This window comes from Saimiri boliviensis, chromosome 9 (assembly GCF_048565385.1).
Source record: "Saimiri boliviensis isolate mSaiBol1 chromosome 9, mSaiBol1.pri, whole genome shotgun sequence".
Taxonomy (NCBI): Eukaryota; Metazoa; Chordata; class Mammalia; order Primates; family Cebidae; genus Saimiri; species Saimiri boliviensis.
In genome coordinates, this window is record NC_133457.1 from 102,638,869 (window position 1) to 102,658,983 (window position 20,115).

The 20,115-nt window shown below is 48.4% G+C and overlaps 1 protein-coding gene across 1 annotated transcript in view; it reads left to right on the forward strand.

Moving 5' to 3' along the window:
* The first annotated feature begins 5,370 nt into the window (after window positions 1–5,370).
* The window catches only part of ARHGAP40 (Rho GTPase activating protein 40), a 47,166-nt gene continuing 32,421 nt past the window's right edge, over window positions 5,371–20,115 (forward strand). The window contains exon 1 of the mRNA XM_010346865.3: window positions 5,371–5,543. Coding sequence (XP_010345167.1) covers window positions 5,407–5,543 — 137 coding nt within the window. The 5' untranslated portion in view covers window positions 5,371–5,406. The remainder of the gene's footprint in view (window positions 5,544–20,115) is intronic.

Consider the following 20,115-nt stretch of genomic DNA (forward strand, 5'->3'; position numbering starts at 1 on the left):
ATACATGCACTCACACGTGTAGACACACGCACTCACACACACACACACCCCTCCCTCCTCCACACCAGCTTTGCCCCAACTGAGGAACTTTTGTCACCACAGGGTTTTCCTGGGAGCCCCAGGGGTGGCATTGAATGAACCGTGTCAGCAGCTCCTCCCCGTGGCCTCTGCCTCTGCCTGGTGTCTGCATTTTCGACAAGGGCTCGCTTCCTTGGAGTCTCCGTGTGCTGCTAACTCGGCCCTGCCTGGTAACTCAGCCCTGCCCCTCCGTGCTGTGAGGGGCTGCTGGGCCATTGTTTAGCCTCCCTTCTGGCCTTGAAAAGCCAGTGGAGCCCCCCACACCCTGCCCTCCTGCCCTACCTGCTGAGGACCCGACCTGGGGAGAGTGAGTGCAGCGAGCGCTGTGCTGGGGTCTGGGAAGAGCGTCTTCCATGCCCCCTGGAGCCTTTGAGGCAGAAGGCAGATGAGGCCTCTCCTCAGGGACCTGGGCAGGTGACAGCTCTGGAGAGCAATTGCGGGGAGAGCCTTCCCTGCTTTGGGTCGGGGCTGAGACCCTGGGCCTCTGCGGATGCGGGCGAGGTCCCCATCCTGGCACACGCATGCACACTCACACAGGGGAGATGGGCGTGTGACTGGTAAACACATCCTGTAACGCTCTGGTCACAGGCTCCTGAGAGACATCAGACATCCCCAAGTAGCAGCCTCAGCTCACTGAGTCCCCACTCACTGTCCGACTGAATCCTCACAACAGCCTCCTCAGTCAGGTCATGGTTCCATGTTCAGATGAGGAAACAGGTACAGAGACGTTAAGTAACTTGCCTCAAATCACACAGCTATGAGGTGGCCCATTTTTCTGACTCTTAACTGGGATGCGTGTCTCCAGATCCACAGGAATACCCCTTGCTCTTCCTAGAGCTGAATGATGGAGGTTAGGGCTGTGTGGTTGATGTTTGTAGGACACTCAGGTGCACTTGGGACAGCAAACCTGTCTCCCCAGGCTGCAGAGCACAGGGAGCCTGCGAGGACAGTCACCAGCATGACGTGGGAGCACCACAGGGGCGTCAGCGTTGCAGGGCCCATCTGACTGTCGTGCCTCTCACTCAACGCCACACCCCTTGTCGCAGCATATGTTCTAGGTGCAGGCTTATTTTCTACCCCCGACCCTGGGGCCGCAGGCCTGGACTCCTGAGAGCAAGGCCCTCAGCCTCAGTGCCGTTGTCTGCAAAACAGGGCCAATCTCCTCTGCATTTGTTTCCAGGAGCTTCCATGACAAAGTGTCACAAGCTGGGTGGTTTGGAACAGCAGAAGCCTGTGTGGGTTGATACTTCTGGGGGCGAGTCCACGGTCAAGGTGCTGGCAGTGCCAAGCTCCCCCCAAACCCTGCAGAGGAAAAAGCCTTCCTTGCCTCTGGCAGCTTCTGGTGGCTCCAATGTGCCTCAGCTTGTGGCAGCATCACCCGGCCCCGGCCTCCGCCCTCTCCCATGGAGTCCCCCCTCCCACCGGCCCAATGTATCTTCATGTCACCTTCCTGATATGCATGCCTGTGTCTGGGACTGATTTTCCCCTTTCAGAGGGACACCAGTCTGATTGGGTTAGGGCCCACCCTACGGACCACATTTTTACTTGATTATCTCTGTCAAAACCCTATTTCGAAATAAAGCCACTTTCAGAGGTACTGGGGTTAGGACTTCACATGTTTTTCATATGTTTTTAGTGGAGCAATTCAACCCATAACACTCTCTTGCGAGGTTATCACGCAGATCGCATGTGCTAAGGCATGTAAAGCCCTGAGCATGGTGCTTGGCTGGCACTTCATTCCATAAACTGCTTTTCAAAGAAAAAAGTTGGCTGGGCATGGTAGCTAATGCCTATAATCTCAGTACTTTAGGAAGCAGAGGCGGAAGCATCACTTGAGGCCAGGAGTTTGAGACCAGCCTGGGCAACATAGTGAGACCCCTGTCCCTACAAAAAACAAAATAAAATAAATGGCTGGGTGTGGTGGCGCACACCTGTACATCTTAGCTCCATCCAGAGGCTGAGGCTGGAGGATCGCTTGAGCCTAGGAGGTCGAGGCTGCCGTGAGCTGTGATCACACCACTGCACTCCAGCCTGGGTGACAGAGTGAGACCCAGTCTCTGAAAAGAAAAGAAAAACACAAAAGTTGAGCACCTGGCAATTAGATGATCAGTGTACATTGTGTGCCAGGGCCCCCAAATCCTCACAATCACCCCTCAAGCCAGACAAGGTTTTCATTTAAATGATGCAGAAGCTGTGACTCAGTGAGGTTAAGGCATTTGGCTGAAGTCACACAGCCTAAGTGGCAGAGCTGAGGATCAACCCAAGCCTATGAGGCTCCACCTCATCACACTGCATAGGACTGCGCTGTAGTGGGAAGTGAGGGCTGCTTGAGGGGGCAGAAAGGCAGGGAGAAAAGTGCTGAGCACATGACACGCAGGCCCTGGGGGGCTTTCTGGGTTTGAGGGACCTAGGATGAGTCTCTTCAATAGTGAGAAGCCCAGCTGACGGCAGGCTGCCCAGGGAGGTGCTGGCGGGCTGCCAGGGTGCAGGGCCAACAGGTCTGAGCCACTCCACTGTGACCTAACCGGCCTGGCCGATACTGCGGGGGTGCCGGGGGGTGAGGGTTGCTGGGACGGGGCTTAGCTGGGGCTGAGGAATGTTGCCCTGAACGCAGGTACACTCACTTCTCCAGGCTTCATTCCGAGTACACGCAGCTCTCCAGGAAGCCAAGAGGGCACTTCCTTACAGAGGCTGGAGAGTACGATCATCCAAGATTCAGGCCACTCTCTCTTCCTTCCTGCTTTCTTCTGAAGGGTTCCTCGCACCTAAGGGAGGTGACAATGTTGAGAGCAAATTCTGACATGTGTGGTATATCATACTGTTTGCTGAGAGCAGCAGCAAGGAAGACCTAGTTGGCTCCCCAAAGTGGAAAACTGCTCAAAGCGTTTTAAAACAGGAACCAATATGAATATGTCTCACACCAGATGAATTCGTTCGTTGAACACAGAATATGTGACTCTCCTCCGTTCCCTGGTAAAGAGGGCTTTCTAGTCTATCTTTAACCTCTGGCAAACATCACTAGCTGCCTGGTTAGTTTACCTTTAACCAATGAAAGAACACAGAGCATCCACTTGTTAAAGTTGTCACTGAAATGAAAAGAATAAATATGTGGGTCAGAGTCTGCTCTGGGCTCTCAGCTGGGAATACTGTGAGACCCCTGATGCGCCACTCTGATCACCCACCTTTACTTTTTTTTTCTCTGTGTCTGTTTCTTAATTCCTTCAGCGCCACCTGGGTTGGGGTCTCCACAGCCAAGCTGGTCTGAGCATGACAGTGAGCTAGATTTTCAGTTCTGGACTAGAAGTTCATTTACTCAGGTACTAATTCATTCACTCATTTACTCTTCATTTGTTTATTCATTTATTCACTCAGTTACTCTTCCACCCATTTACCTAGTGGCTCACTGATTCATTCATTCCCTCTCACATACTCATGTCCACGGCCATTCACTCTTCCACCTACCCATCCACCCATCCACCCATCCATCTAATCATTCACCCACCCATCCACCCATCCACCCACCCACCCATCCATCTAATCATTCACCCATCCACCCATCCACCCATCCACCCATCCACCCATCCACCCATCCATCTAATCATTCACCTACCCATCCACCCATCCACCCATCCATCTAATCATTCACCCACCCATCCACCCATCCATCCAATCATCATCCTCTCATTCAGTTGTCTTCCCATGCATTCCTTCTTTTATCCCCCATTTTCCCAACCAATCTTTCATTCTTTCTCCTCCCATCTATCCATCCACCCATCCATCCATCCACCCACGCACCCAAACTTTATTAAACATCTACCATGTTTCCCACACAAAAACTCCCTCTGGCTCCCAAAGTAGTTTTGCACCCACTTCCATGGGTAATTCACTTACATATTGAGCCCCAGCTCCTTGGCCTCCCAGTGGGAGGAGGTTCAGGAGAAGTGGATAGGCGGTCGTCTGCACAGCCCTAGTCTGCAGCTCCAGCCAGCAACAGCTGCCTGAGACTCAGGGTTTTGCAGGACCCTGTGTGCTGCGAGGCCTTTCCCGTCTTTAAGAACCATGCACAGTCCTGGGCACTGTGGCTCCAGCGGGGCCCTGTTTCCAGCTTCTTGGCCTCCATGCTTGCCTCCGTCAGGCCAGAGCAGAACTTCAGACTGTGGGGACCCATAGAATTGGGGTCCCTCCTTGAGGAGGACTTTGAGGCCTCTCTTCTGAGAGTACAGGCAAATATACTGCCTGGAAAGATTCACAGACACCTGCAGCCTTAGAGGAGGGCAGGGCAGGCCACAACAATCTGGGGAAGTCTGTGGCATCCGTCCTGGCCAGAGGACAAGAGAAGGGGCTCATGGTCCGAAACGGATGTGGGGAACCGGACACGGCCAGGGTAGCCGGCAGGAGTGCTTCTCATATGTCCCTAAGTGCCCTACTGCGACACCTTAGCATGTGTCCTTGTTGGTGCCTGGAAACTCCTTCCCACTCCCCATGCCTACCTGACGCTCAGCCTCTGCTCTCCTCTCAGCTGAGTCCGCTTGCTCCTGCTCTTTGCTCTCAGACACTCTGGTCGCTTCCCCCAGGGCGCCTACAGAGCTCCATAAAGATTTGCTGAATGAATGAATGAGTTCTCATTTTACAGATGAGGGGTTTAAATTCCCCAGCTTTCCCCCTCCCCCAGCCTTTTCCCAGCTAGTTCCTCCTCCTTTACATCCCAGCCAAAAGGCCAACACGGGCAGGGTCTCTGGACACCCCTCACTTCCCCACTCCCGTTTCCTGCTCCCTTCCTATCCTCCCGGCCAGTGCCGAGGTCCCGCTCTGTTTACACCCTGACATCTTCCTGCTTGCTAGTTTCCCATCTCCTGGCAAATGTCACCATCCCCATTTCACAGAGGAGGAAACCGCGACTCAGAGAAGCCTCAGAGGGAATGGTCCTGCCAGATAAAACCCCCTGGGTTTGAGCACTTCTTCCACCCATATCGGCCAGGTGCTTTATTCAAGTGGTCTTACCCTGAAATCGGGAGGGCTGTAGGTAATAATGGTGGGCATGCGGATCATATTTCATGACAGTTTTTGAACAGCGCCATTTCCACTTGGGAGTTCCAGTGTCGGTGGGCGGCACTCAGGGGTGAATGTGCGTCCGCGTTCCTGCCTGCAGGTGGCCCCGGCCAATCCAGCCCCGCCCCAGGAGAAGGCTGGACATTCGTCCTGCTTGAGGGTGTCTGGGAAGTGGGTGTGCCACGGGGGCCCTGCCTCCCTCCTCCCTCTCACATTGCCGAGGAGTCAGCCCCACGGCTGCGGCACCGCGGCGGCCCAGGATCCTCAAGGTGCCAGCCCATGGCCGAGCCTGCCATCCTCCCGGCCGCCCAGATGGAGAGGCTGGCCCCAGCGTCCCTAGCCTCACCGTGTCCTCGGATCCCGCGGGCTCGCATTGCCAGGCGCTGCGCCCAGCGCTGGGCGGACCTGGGCTGCAGGTACAGGAGTCACGGGAGCGGGAGGGAGGTTGGCCCTACTGTGCGCCAGGACATGTGCCATCTGTCTTCACAACATCCCTGTGAGCAAGAATCTTCCTCTGTCATACAGATGAGGAAACAGAGGCTTGGAGAGTCCAGGGACTGGCCCAAGGTCACCGGTCTGTCAAGTGGTGACGGCTTCTAGCCGTGGTCCATGGGACTCCACACCCAGGCCCTTCCTAGGACACAGCATTGCCTGGGCTCATGCTGCCGGCCTCCTGCAGGGGCCATTGACTTTTAGATTCTTAGAGACCGTGAGTGACAATGACACCAGTATGTGCCATTTCCTCTTCCTCTGGATGTAGAGTACTGGGGGGCCCAGGGGCTCAAGATTCAGGAGTCTCTGGGTCAAGATTCTGGGTCAGTGTGGCCGTGTGGTCACCTCGCTGAGAACTGGTGACCCCTTATTCCTGCTCAGCCTGCCACTGACAGCCAGACGGAATTTTCAAATAGTCATTTCCCCCACTATGATTACATCACATTACAACTTGACTATTATAGAAAGTCAGACAGTACAGGAATACACATGCTTATTCTTGAAAACCTACTACTGCTAAAGTTTTGACATACACCTTGGGAGAACTTTTTGACATACAAACCTACACTCGTATCATTTTACACAAATAGGATCATGGTATTCATGTGCTTGCAAGGTTTTCCCCCCAACCCCTTAATTCATGTTTGGAACAGCTTTACATGCCAGTAACCTAAAGATGGAATTCATTCACTTTAATGGCCTGCCAGGATCCAACTTTGTGGATACCTTTGGTTCATTTGAATCAGTCCCTGGCTAATGGACATTTAGGTTGGTTCCAATTTTTAATAATTCTAAGCAATACAGCAGTGAACATCTCTGGGGATGTGCATGGGTAAAATTCACGTCCTAGACTTGTAGTTGCACGTTTAAAAGGAATGTTAGGATCTTAAGCCAGACTGCCCTCCAAAAGTGTTCTAGCTTGGAACACACCTGCAGCAGGAGACCCCCATTGCCCCATTCATTTGCCACCCAAGGACCTGCAGACTAGATGAGGTCTGTACTCAGAGACGAGATTCAGGGAGGAGGTGATCCTGATTGTAGGACAACTGAGTCCTAGGTTTCTCTTAAGGGAACAACTTCTAGGCTCAGGAAAGGGAGGGGGAGCTTGGTGAGACCATTTCATTCATACATCATGTTCCTGAGTTCCCATGTGCGTGGGGCTCTGCCCTATCCCAGGCAAAAGTTACTCAGAATTACTCAGGATATGATTTTAATGAGAATCAACCTTAATAAGCCAAAGACAAATTTGTGTATCTATCTATCTATCATCTATCTAATCTATATCTAATCTATGTATCTATCTATATGTTTCCTATTGCTGCTATAACAAATTATATAAGCTTATCTATCATCTCTCTCTCTCTCTCTAACCTGTATTAATTTTCTGTTGTTACTATAACAAATCACATAAGCTTAGTAGCTTAAAACAACACAAATTTGTTATCTGACAGTTTTGAATGGTGGAAGTCCCGAATCGCGGACTCTGTAGAGCTCTATTCTGTCTGGAGGCTCTAGGAACCCGTCTCCTTGACTTTTCCACCTTCTGCCGGTGCCCACATTCCTTGGCTGATGGTCCTCTCCCATCTTCAAGTCAGCTCTGTAACACCTTCACATCTCTCTCTGACTTGGCCCTCCACTGTCATCACCATGCCTCCTTCTGTCACTCTTCTGCCTCCCTCTTTCATTGATCAGGATTCTGTGATTACATTGGGCACACTGGGTAATCCAGGATCATCTCCCAGTTTCAAGATCGTAGCTTAATCACATCCGCAGAGTCCCTTTTGCCTGATAACATATGTTCACAAATTCTGAGGATTAGGATGAGAACATCTTAATGTGATGAGCTGTGATTCAGCTGATCACACCACCTTTCCAATCATCTGTCTGTCCATCCATTCATCCATCCATCCATCTACCTACCTACCTATCTGTTATGGCTGTTCGCCTGACCCTACCACCACCCTCCCTTAATTTCCTGGTTCCTTGTGATCTTTGAGGATATTAATATTGAATTCACTATAAGAGCTCCTGACCAATTGAATGTGTTTAATAACTACTGGTTGAATGAACAAATGAATAATACTTAAGAGAGTTTAAAATTTGAATCATTCATTCTCTTTATTACTGAAAACAAAACAACAAAAGCAACATTCTTCCTTCCAGAACAGTGTTTTTTTTTAATGAAGTTTCTGCAAATATTTTATTTGAATTTAATTTTTATTATATCTTTCAAGTATTAAACAACTAGTAAAAATACTACCTCCACTCAAGTATCCCAAATGTTTTTTGTCAACCAAAATTATCTTGATTGTATGAGCTGTAAGTGCTTTAAATTAAACTTATAAAATCAGCTTATAATAATATCACTGTTACTCTTGTTTTTTGAGAAGAGATTCCACGGTCAAATAAAAAAAAAGTGAAAACCACTTCCCTGGGACAGGGTTGGTCTGTTTGCTCCAGGTCAGTGTTCTTGTGTGTGGGCTTATAGGTCACTAGGTTAGCTTCCCCAGTCCTCTGAGTCTGTTCATCTCACCACTCACTTACTTGTGAGTCATTTCGTTATTCAATAAATTTCAGCAGGACTGCAACCTTCAGTATGCAAACCTGGGTCTGTTCTGTTTACCCACGGCTCTCCAGCACTGGCACAGGGCTGGCTCATTGTAGGTGCTTATAAAATATTTCCTCGATGAATGAAATGCTCACTGCCTCTACATGAAGTCCCGCGATGGACATGAGGGCATAAGCATGAATAAGAAGCTCTCTCAGCCCTTAAGGTGTCCACAGGCTGGCCCAGGAGGAAGACATAACGTTGGTCCACTATCACGTAATACACTAAACACTGACTGGGAAGGTCTGAGCAGGGATGGGTAGAGTCAGTGTTGCCACCAAACAGAACTTGCCATAATGTGAGTGAGGTGCAGAATTCACTGTCTATGCAGAATTCACTATGTCTAAGTCACTTAGTCTTAAAACCATGCAACACTGACCTTGGGAGGTGCCTCAGAGACCCAGTGGGAGTGAGGTGACTTGGGATTCCCCTTATCCCTGCTCCCCAATAGAAATATATTTTCTGTTAATTCATGATTGCTATAAAAATGCAAAAAAAGTAGCCAGTGAAATCCACCTGCCCCTCCCACCTCCAACCCACAAGAATAGCAATTGTGAAAAGTTAAGTATACATCCTATAGGATTTGTGCTTCATAAATATTTACATATATGTATATGTAAAACAGACATATAACCCAATCCATGTACATAATTGTACTTATATACATGAATTGGTTTATATTATGTATACTATTTTATAAATGACATTTCCCTCTTTATAATATCTTTTCCTGGAAAGACATAGAAATCAACATTATCTTTTTTTTTTTGACAGAGTCTTGCTCTGTTGACCATGCTGAGGCAGGAGTGCAGTGGTGAAATCTCTGCAGCCTCAACTTCCCAGGCTCAGGTGATCCTCCCACCTCAACCTCCCAAATAGCTGAGACCACAGGCATGTGCCACCACGTCTAGCTATTTTTTAAATTTTTGCAGAGAAGGGGTCTTGCTGTGTTGCTCAGGCTGGTCTCAAACTCCTGGACTCAAACAATCCTCCTGCCTCAGCCTCCCAAGTAGGTGGGACTATAGGCACATGCCACCGCACCTGCCCTTACACCGTCCTCTTTAAAGACTGTGTGATGTTTCATTTTATGATTGAAGAGGACTTTTGTTAACCAGCCTCCTGTTGATGGAATTGTAGATTGTTTATTTTTCTCTTTTGGTTGCTGTCATAAGCTATACTGCAATGTTCTTGGACATGTATCTTTGCGTATTTATCCTTATGATACATTTTCAGAATAGGAATCATTGCATCTAAAGGTGGATACATTTAACATTGTGAAACATATTTTGGGAGTTGGTTTTCCAGGAAGGCTGTACCCAATTAAACTTGCCAAGGGGGTGTAAGCTTGTTTCCTAGTAGATGTGACATTCTTAACCAGACATTATTGTTCTTTTTAGTCTTAGCTAATTGGATTGAGAGAAACCCATCTGTTGTTTTAATTCACCCTTTTTATTATTAGTGGCGAGGTTGAGCATCTTTTCACATGCTCAGTGTCTGGCAGAGTTCAAAGGCAGATCAGAGAGGCAGAAAGATGCATTTTGAGTCTAGTGCATCAGGCAGATTTTCTTAATCAATAATAGGCTAAATGACTTGGCTGATTGCACACAGATAGCTTGTAGACTCAATCACCTTTACAAGGTTCACCTTCACTCATATTTTGCTCATGTGTAGCTCAAGTCTCTGATCAGCTGTCAATGCCAGCTGATCTCTCCAGACATCATGTCCCTTTAAACCTCCAGATACACCCCCCTGTATGTGAACCCAAGCACTAATAAATCACCCACACGTGGTTTAAATGTGTCAAGGGTAGGACAGCCTGAATCTCAACGCCCAGCTTCACCACTTATCAGCTGTGGGCCTCTGGGGAAGTTACTTAATCTCTCTGAGCATCATGTGCGTGAGGGCTTAGTATAGTGCCCACCGTGTAGGAACTGAACAATTTGTGTCAGATGTCAGTGGTCCAAGGTGAAGTTCTTTGAGCTGACTCCAAATAGCACAGGCTTGTTTTCATGGGACAAGTACATTCAGGACTACTGACTCCCTGGCATGGTAGAAAGATTTGCATTTGAGTCCTAAATCCTCCACTCATCCTTGGGAAGTTTCCCTCACTTCTCTGGGCCTGCTTCATTTGTAGAATCAGTGGCACTCAGACTATGGTTGCCATTCGCTGTCACACATCCTCCTGGATCAAAACCCGGAACAACCACCTGAGGACCGCAGCTCCGGGAACCAGGCTGCTGCTGGGAGCTTCTGATCAGCTTTGCAGGAAAAAGCCTTTGCAAGCTGCTTTCCTCCAGGGCCCTCCAGCAAGAGGGGTCTCCCTGGAGGCCCCTCCTGCTTACAAACCAGCAAAGGGCAGGTCCTTCCGGATGGGGCTTCCTATTTTCCCTCTTTTTCGCACAAGGAAGCAGAGGTGAACGTGATTACACGAGTGGTTAGGCTGCGTCCTTTGCAACCCTGGGGTCCTCACCCTGCCTGCAACGTGGAAGCCACTTCTCCACCTCCCCTCCTGTTAGGCATCACCAAGTCTACCCAAGTTGACCAGAAGATGCTCATCCAAGTGTGAGTACGCCTTTTCTCGACACTTGCCAGCCCTGGGCGTTGGCAGTCTCCTCTGTGTTTGCCAGACTGATAGATGTAGTTCATCCTTGTTTTAATTTGCATTTCCCTGCTGACTTGCAAGGCTCCACATCTTTTCACATAGGGTGTTTGCGTTTTATCTCCTGTGACTTGTTGATTTCTATCTGCTGCCGACTTTCCTAGTAGATTTTTTTAAGTATTTTTTTTTCTTGTTGCTTTCCAGGAAATCTTTACATAGACTGGATAGTAACACCTTATCATTTGGTGCAAACATTTCCTCTCAGTTGAGGAAAAAGCTCTTATGACATTTTTTATAGTGTCTTTCGTCATACAAAAGTTTTAAGTTCTGATGTAATCAACTCAGCTTTCTTCCGTGATGGCTTCTGGATTTTAATTTGCTTGGAGAGACGTTCCCCACTACCATTTATTTCTTACTGACCTTGTTCTCACTAAACCCTAATATAGATTTCTATCCACCAGGGAAATTCCTTTGGAGTTCCCATCATAAAGACCTGCTCCCCTTCCTGGGAGATTTGCATATCTCATTTCCTTTCTGACATTCACTGACTGTTCCTTTAAAACTGAGTTCTGGCCAGGTGCAGTGGCTCACGCCTGTAATACCAGCTCTTTGGGAGGCCGAGGTGGGCAGATAACAAGGTCAGGAGATCGAGACCATCCTGGCCAACAAGGTGAAACCCCATCTCTACTAAAAATACAAAAATTAGCTGGGCGTGGTGGCACATGCCTGTAATCCCAGCTACTTGGGAGGCTGAGGCAGGAGAATTGCTTGGACCTGGGAGGCAGAGGTTGCAGTGAGTCAAGATTGCACCACTGAACTCCCGCCTGGTGATAGAGCTAGACTCCGTCTCAAACAACAACAGAAAAAACAATAAACTCAAACTGAGTTCCCACACTTCCTCCTCCAGGAAGCCTCTCCTCAGCCCACTGCCCCTCCAGTTCTCTAGTTACTGCTCTGTCCCCCGAGGCCGTTTGCCCGTCTTAAGTGGACTATAGTCTGCACATTGGTTGGAAAGCAGCCTTGTGTGTTCATGTTTTTGGGGTACTTCCTATGGGCTGAATGTTTTACAGCCCTTACTTCATTTCATCGCGACTGTCTTCTGTATACTATCGCACCATCACCCTGATTTTATAAGCCACACATAAGAGGACAGACCTAGGCCCAGACAGTGCGACTCCAGGGCCCTGGTCCTCAGCCACTGTAGTCAATGTTTTCTGTTGCAGCAATAACAGATGGCCACAAATTTGGCGGCTGAAACAATACAGATGTATTGTCTTAGAGTTCCGGAAGTCAGGAGTCCAACATGGATCTTACTGGTGTAAAATCAAGGTGTGGGCAGGGCTGTGATCCTTTCTGGGGGCTCTCGGGGACAATCAACTTTCCAGCTTCAAGAAGCCAACCTGTCTTCCTTAAGTTGTGGCCTGCCTGCATCTGCAAAGCCAAGAGTGACCGGCTGAGTCCTTCTTATGCTACCATCTCTCTGGTTTTCACTCTTCTGCCCCCCTCTTCCCCATTTAAGGACCCTATGATTTCACTGGGCCCACTCAGGCAATCCAGTATCATCTCCCCAAAGTCAGCTGATTAGCAACTGTAATTCCATCTGCAACCTTTATCCCACTTTTGCCATGTAACATACACATTTACCGATTCCAGGGAGGTGTGGGTAGCGGTGAGGGGGTTATTCTGCCTACCCGCAGCCTCTCTTCCATATTGCTTTTCTAAACTTCAAGCACCTGCTTCCACCCCCAGGTGTCATCCTGCCTCCCTCCCTCCAACCTGGGGCTTAGATCAGCACCTTGGCGTCACCTGGAGGGCTTGCGCAAACCCAGGCTGCTGCACCCCACCCCCAGAGTTTCTATTCTGTAGTTCTGGGGCGAGGGCTGAAAATGTGCATTCCTAACAGGCTCCCAGGTGATGCTGATCCTGAAGGTGCGTGCAGCAAAGATAGAGATAATGAGGCCGTGCCTCACCCCTAGGCCAGCCTGAGAGGAGGTATAACCACGGCAACCAGCCTGAGGCTCTTTCTGCGGGTCTTTTCTGAAGGCATTAAAGACCAGATGTTCTTAATCTGGGGCTCAAGTATGGAGCTTCAAAGATCCGAGAGCCACTAAAATTATTTGCTAAATGTTGCACATCTGTGTGTGTGTGTGTGCGGTTTTCCAGAGAGAGGATCCACAACTTTCATAAGATTTTAAAAAGCTCTCCCCACTGTGCCGCTCCCTACCCAAAACCAGCTGGGCAGATGTTATAGATCAGGAGCTGTCAACTCTGGTGCCTGCAAGGGTTAAGTGGAACCTTCAGGGAGTCATGTGGCTGCGGAGATCAGCCTGGTCGTGGAGACCCCAACCCAGGTGGTGCTGAAGGAATTAAGAAACAGACACAAAGATAATGTGCAAAAATGAGAAACAGAGTGGGACATCTGGAGACTGACGGCACTTCCCAGCTGAAGGCCCAGAGCACACTCTGACCCATGTATTTATTCTTTGTGAACAAGTGATTATTATTATTATTATTATTTTTTGAGACGGAGTTTCGCTCTTGTTGCCCAGGCTGGAGTGCAATGGCGCGATCTCGGCTCACCGCAACCTCCGCCTCCTGGGTTCAGGCAATTCTCCTGCCTCAGCCTCCTGAGTAGCTGGGATTACAGGCACGCGACACCATGCCCAGCTAATTTTTTGTATTTTCAGTAGAGACGGGGTTTCACCATGTTGACCAGGATGGTCTCGATCTCTCGACCTCGTGATCCACCTGCCTCGGCCTCCCAAAGTGCTGGGATTACAGGCTTGAGCCACCGCGCCCGGCCTCAAGTGATTATTTTTAATAAGTGGATGTTCAGTGTTTATTCATAAAGATGGACTAAACAGGCAGATAGTGCCTGTTCACTACCAAAATGAAAATCAGCTAGAAAGCACTCTGCGAGTCAGCAATGGGCACCAGGTCATGTAACCTGTGTTTTGCGAACTGGTTTAACTAGTGCATGACCGGTATATATTTCTCACTATTATATAATGCCCTGAGCAGTTTTCTGCCTGGGAACAGCTTGGTGTTCCTTGCCATCATTTCTCAGTCAACAATATAGAGTCCATCACACACACGTCAAGACCTTTTCCCAGCACGTGGTAGAGTGTAACATCTAGGGCATGGTGAGGATTGTGGTAGAACCGAGGTGTGAATGGGAAAACCTCTTTTACACAAGCTCTGTAAAATATTTTAAGGTTTCTTCTGAGCCAATATAAGTGACCGTGGCCTGGGAACACAGTCTCAAGAGGTCCTGAGAAGCTGTGTCCTTGGCAGTTGGATTAGAGTTTGGTTTTATGCGTTTTAGGGTAAACAGGCGTTCCAGGCAGACATAACTCAACGCATGGAAGCTGTATAATGGTTTGGCTGGAAAAAGTGGGATATCTTGAAGCCAGGGCTTACAGGTTATAGGTGGATTTACAGATTCTTTAATTTGCAATTGGTTAGAGTAAAGCTTTGTCTAAAAGTTTAAAGTCAGCAGAAAGGAATGTTTCAGAGAAGGAAGTCCATTAACCAATATCCTGGGTCAGAGTTACTCGTAGGAATATGTGAGTTCACCTTTGTCTGGCATGGCAATAGGTCCTGTTTATAATTTTTTTTTTTTTTTTTTTTTGCCGAGTCTCTCGCTGTCACCCAGGCTGAAGTGTAGTGGTGAGATATCTGCTCACTGCAACCTCTACCTCCCAGGTTCAAGCGATTCTCCTGCCTCAGCATCCTGAGTAGCTGGGACTACACTATCACACCTGGCTAATTTTTGTATTTTTGGTAGAGATGGGGTTTCACCATGTTGGCCAGACTGGTCTCAAACTCCTGATCTTAAGTAATCCACCTGCCTCAGCCTCCCAAAGTGCTGGGATTACAGATGTGAGCCACCATGCCTGGCCATTGTGATGTCCATTTTAACATTAATGCTGGTCAGATGCTGCGCCTAAATACAAAAGGGAGGAGAGAATAATGAGGTGTGTCCAACCTCCCATCCCATCATGGCCACCGATGCAATTTTGCAGATTTCCCTGGGATTCTGCAAAAGTGAGTGGGTCTGTTCAATTGGCTGGGGGACTTAAGACTTTATTTTTGGTTTACAGAGGACACTAAGCCTATTTAAAACTTGCTTTTTTTGAGACAGAGTCTCACTGTTTTACCTGAGCTGGAGTACAGTAACACAATCATAGCTCACTGCAGCCTCAAACTCCTGGACTCCAGCAATCCTCCTGCCTAGGCCTCTTGAATGACTAGGACTCCAGTTATGCACCACCACACCCAGCTAATTTTTTTTTTCTTTTTGTAGAGATAGGGTGTTGCTGTATTGCCCAGGCTGATTTTCAACTCCTAGGCTCAGATGATCCTCCTGCCTTGGCCTCCCAAAATCCTGGGATTACAGGCATGAGTCACTGTGTCTGGTCTAAAACTTTTAATATGATCAGATTAACAACATTAATACTTAATGTTATTTTAATAAAAACAGCATTTTATTTAACCCAATGTGTCCAGAATATTTTCACACGTAATCAGTATAAAACATGAAAGAAATAGTTTACATTTTCAAATGTGAAGTCTTCAAAATCCAGTGTGTATTTTACATTTCCAGCAATCTCCAATAGGATGCTAAATTTTCATCAGAAATCCTTAATGCGTATTTAGATTTCATACGATTTACAGTTGGTAAAGTAGATTTCTGTATCCAAGTTGTTCTAAACATATTTATACCTTTTCCAGTAACTGAAACAAGTATCTAGTTTTAAATTTAAATTAGTTAAAATAAAGTTGGCCGGGCATGGTGGCTCACGCCTGCAATCCCAGCACTTTGGGAGGCCAAGGCAAGCAGATCACCTGAGGTTGGGAGTTCGAGACAGCCTGGCCATCATGGAGAAACCCTGTCTGTACTAAAAATACAAAAATTAGGCCGGGCGCGGTGGCTCAAGCCTGTAATCCCAGCACTTTGGGAGGCCGAGGCGGGTGGATCACGAGGTCGAGAGATTGAGACCATCCTGGTCAACATGGTGAAACCCCGTCTCTACTAAAAATACAAAAAATTAGCTGGGCATGGTGGCTCATGCCTGTAATCCCAGCTACTCAGGAGGCTGAGGCAGGAGAATTGCCTGAACCCAGGAGGCGGAGGTTGCGGTGAGCCGAGATCGCGCCATTGCACTCCAGCCTGGGTAACAAAAGCGAAACTCCGTCTCAAAAAAAAAAAAAAAAAATTAGCCGGGTGTGGTGGTACATGCTTGTAATCCCAGCTACTTGAGAGGCTCAGTCCTTCTCAAGCTACCATCTCTCTGGTTTTCACTCTTCTGCCCTGAGGCAATAGAGAGAATCGCTTGAATCTGAGAGGTGGAAGTTGCAGAGAGCCAAGATTACACCACTTCACTGCAGCCTGGGCAAAAGAGTGAGACTCTCTCAAGATGAGATAAAAGAAAAGAAAAAGAAAAAGAAAAGAAAAGAAGGAAGGAAAGAAAGAAAAGAAGAAAGAAAGAAAGAGAAAGAAAAAAGAAAAAGGAAGAGAAAGAGAGGGCGGGAGGGAGGAAGGAAGGAAGAAAAAAAGAAAGAAAAGAAAGAGTGAGTGAGTGAGTTAAAAATTTAGCTCCTCATTCATACTAAATACCATATTTTAAGGGCTCAGGTGGCTAGTGGCTACCATACTGGGCAGTACAAATCAAGATGATAATGTAAGTGACTCAGGAAGGGACACACAAGGGTCTATAACCTTGTTGGAAGGAAGGATGAGGGCAAGCCTAAACAACTCGAAGACCTTCAAAGCTTCTCTGGCAGGTACCACGGGGCCACGCTGCTGGCTGGAGCCCATTTTCAGAGGCAGCCACCACTTGGCTTCAGCCAATTGTCACTTACAGAGAGACCCAAGATGATCATCTCCACTGATTATTCTTTCCTGAGAGAAATTGAAACTAGAGGATTTAAAAATGCGAGACCTCCTCATTTTCAGATGATGGCAAGCTATTTAAAAGGTGTGAAAATCCAGTGTGTGTGCTGAGGACGTGGTGGAGGGGACGCAGTTTGCTATCTCAGATGGAGATTGGTAGATCCTGATGTTCTGTTGGGAATATTTGTCATCTCGGAGTTCATGAGCAGTACCTTAATCTCCTCCAGCCATCTCAGAAATGCAGGCTGCCCCTCCCAGAAGTGCTATGTGGGAATTTTGATGCAATTCATCAGTTCCCACCCAACTCTTGAAATCTGTGTCATTCTCTGAACCTCAGCAACATGGTGATACTCCTGGCTTCCCAACCCTGGTTGCACAACGGAATCAACAATACTGTGCCCAGATCCCATTCCCAGCAGTTTCAGTGTCATTGGTCTGGCCGGGGCATTACTTGGGCATAATGGGCTGACAAAGCTCCCTGGGGGACTCCAGCCCATGGGCAGGGTGGAGAAGCACACGTCTCTGGGCCTGGCCTTCTTGGGCCCAGCATGAATCCTCTGTTCTTCGGATTTGTGCCACCTTGAACAGCCGAAGGGGGCACCCATAGCTCTGCCTTTCCCTGTCTCCCAGCCTAGCCTCCCGTGTGATTCGGGAAGCTAAATTGCATTAATTACATTTCAGAATGTTTTATTCTTGTTGTCTATAACACAAAATAGCCGTGCTTGTGACTTTCATAACTCGCAGATCAGCTCTAGCAAAATTGTTACGTGAAAGAGATATGGCGAGCATGGTTCAACAATTCAGAGGATGGTCACACTGGCCAGAATGAGCCAGTCTTCTTTGTCTTCATGGGAAAGTTGTAGCCACAGAGGGATTTTAGGAGCTCAGTTAAGATGATGCGCAAAAATGTAAAGGTCAGATTTGTCTTTTGTAACATCTTATTCCCACCCATCCCAACTCTGTCCCCACAGGGGTTGCTTCATAGATGTAAGTGTTGCTGTGTCCTGATGTTCAGGTTGTGCACTGCACCAGAGTGTTACACTCAGAGGGGTACCATTTACATCATTGTCATGTGCTAAGTTATGTGAGTTATATGGGTGGGCATGAAGAATCCGAACCTCCTGGCAAGTCCTGAGGCAACAGAGGAGAGACCCTCTTCATAGGCACACATGGCTATGTACATATTCCTGAGTGACTGTGCACCCACGGTTCCCTGGCATACCCGTATACACATGGCTGTGCCCTGAGATTGCCTTTCAATCTCTGCTCTAAGGGGCCCAATTCCTAACTCTCATTGATTCCTGACTCAGGACCGGATGTGTCACTTTATCTGGGGGTTGGAGATAGCATGGAACATGGAGTGTGCGCACAGCCAGTGGCATGTGCACCTGGCATCCGGGAATGTATGTGAGCGGCAGAGAGTGGGCTCACCGCTCCTCTGGCAGAGCTGCTGGGGTTGTGCAATAGCGTGCTGTCCCTGTCAGCTATCACCGTGTGACAAATGATCCCCAAACCCAGCAGTTATCATTTCCTGAGGTGACGTCATGTACTCCTGCTCCTGTGTCTGAAGGAGGTTGGGGATTAGCTGCTCTACCCTAGGCTCTGCTGGGGGGCTCCATTTCTAGCCATGGGTCCGGCTGAACTTATTTCTCCCTGTGGACCGGGCTATGGTCTGTGCCATATGTGCTCATTCTGGGATCCAGGCGGCAGCTGTCCAGGGATGGTTCTTCTCACGGTGTTGATAGAGGTGTGAGAGGGCCACCTCACCACCCGGCCACACTGCATACCCGGGCTTGCCCAGAGCCAAAGGCACACGGCATTCCACACAGCCACTCGCCCATGGTGGCCAGCTCTCTCACCACCTCTCTCCCTCCTTTCTCTTCACCCCCAGCTTCTCATCTTCCCCCAGACTCCCGGCTCAGCAAAGTAAAGCTTGGCACTGCCCAACCGTGGCTGTCTATTGCTCCTCCAGCACGCCCCTGGGGATGATCTCGGTCCATCGCACCACAACATACCATTACCCAACAATAATTTTGGAACAAGGGACATGTTCAAAAGAGTGCAGCAACCCTGGGGCTCAGGTGTTAGGGATAGCAGGAGCTCAGCTGATCAGAGGCAGAGCTGGAGCCACATCCGGCCGGTCGTATTCCCTCACCAATCACAGGCTGCATCCAGCCAGCGAAAGAAAAGAAAACATTCACAATGGAGGAAAGACAGTTGTACAGGCGGCTTATTGCACAGTGGTTGAGAGCAGGGACTACAGAGCCAGACTTCCTGGGGTCAACACCAGTCCTGCCATTTACTCGTCAGGTAACCTTGCAGAAGTTGCTTTATCGCTGTACCTCTGTTTTCCCATCTGTAAAATGGGATAATAATAAGTTGTGAAGAGTAAATGAGTTAATCCATGCTAAGCAGTGTTTCTCAGCCAGGGTGATGGTGTTCCCCAGGGAACATCTGGCAATGACTGGAGACATGTGTCGTTGTTACAACTGAGAGGGGTGCATTGGCATTTAGTGGGTAGAGGCCAGCGATGCTGCTAAGCTTACTGCAATACACAGGACAGCCCGCCTTCACAGCCAAGAATCAGCCACCTGAAATGCTGTTAGTGCTGAGCCTGGGGAACTTTAATGCGGTGTTCCGAGCACTACCTTGCACCTAGTCAGTGTTAATGCCTATTGCTTAGAATGGTCAATGCCAGCTTACTCCAGGGCCTGTGTTGGAGTCACTTGTCCCTCTGGCCACAGAATCTGAGCTTGTGACTAAAGCCTTTTCCTTCATTCACTGTAGCTGATAATATTTATGATGAGGATAATGGTGATGCTGCTGCTGATGATCATAATAAGTACTATTATTATAACAATTCCCATTTCTTGTTCAGATTTTGTTTTTTTTTTTTTTTTTTTGAGACAGAGTTTTGCTCTTGTTGCCCAGGCTGGAGTGCAATGGCTTGATCACAGCTTACCACAACCTCTGCCTCCTGGGTTCAAGCCATTCTCCTGTCTCAGCCTCCTGAGTAGCTGGGATTACAGGCACCTGCCACCACGCCAGGCTAATTTTGTATTTTCAGTAGAGACAGGGTTTCTCCATGTTGGTCAGGCTGGTCTCGAACTCCCGACCTCAGGTGATCCACCCGCCTCGGCCTCCATAGTGTTGTGATTACAGGCATGAGCCACCGCGCCAGGCCTACGCCACATATTTTGTCAGACATCTTTTTTACATTTCCTATGATCCTCACAGTGAGGATAGCTCTGATTGGCCCCCGCTTTGCAGAGGAAACTGAAATTCAGAGAGGTGAAACATCTCACCCAAGATGCCATGGTGTCCGGACGGATGGAGCTCAGCCTGTTAAACTCTGGAATGCCACACGTAGAGCCACACCCTCTGCTGTCAGAG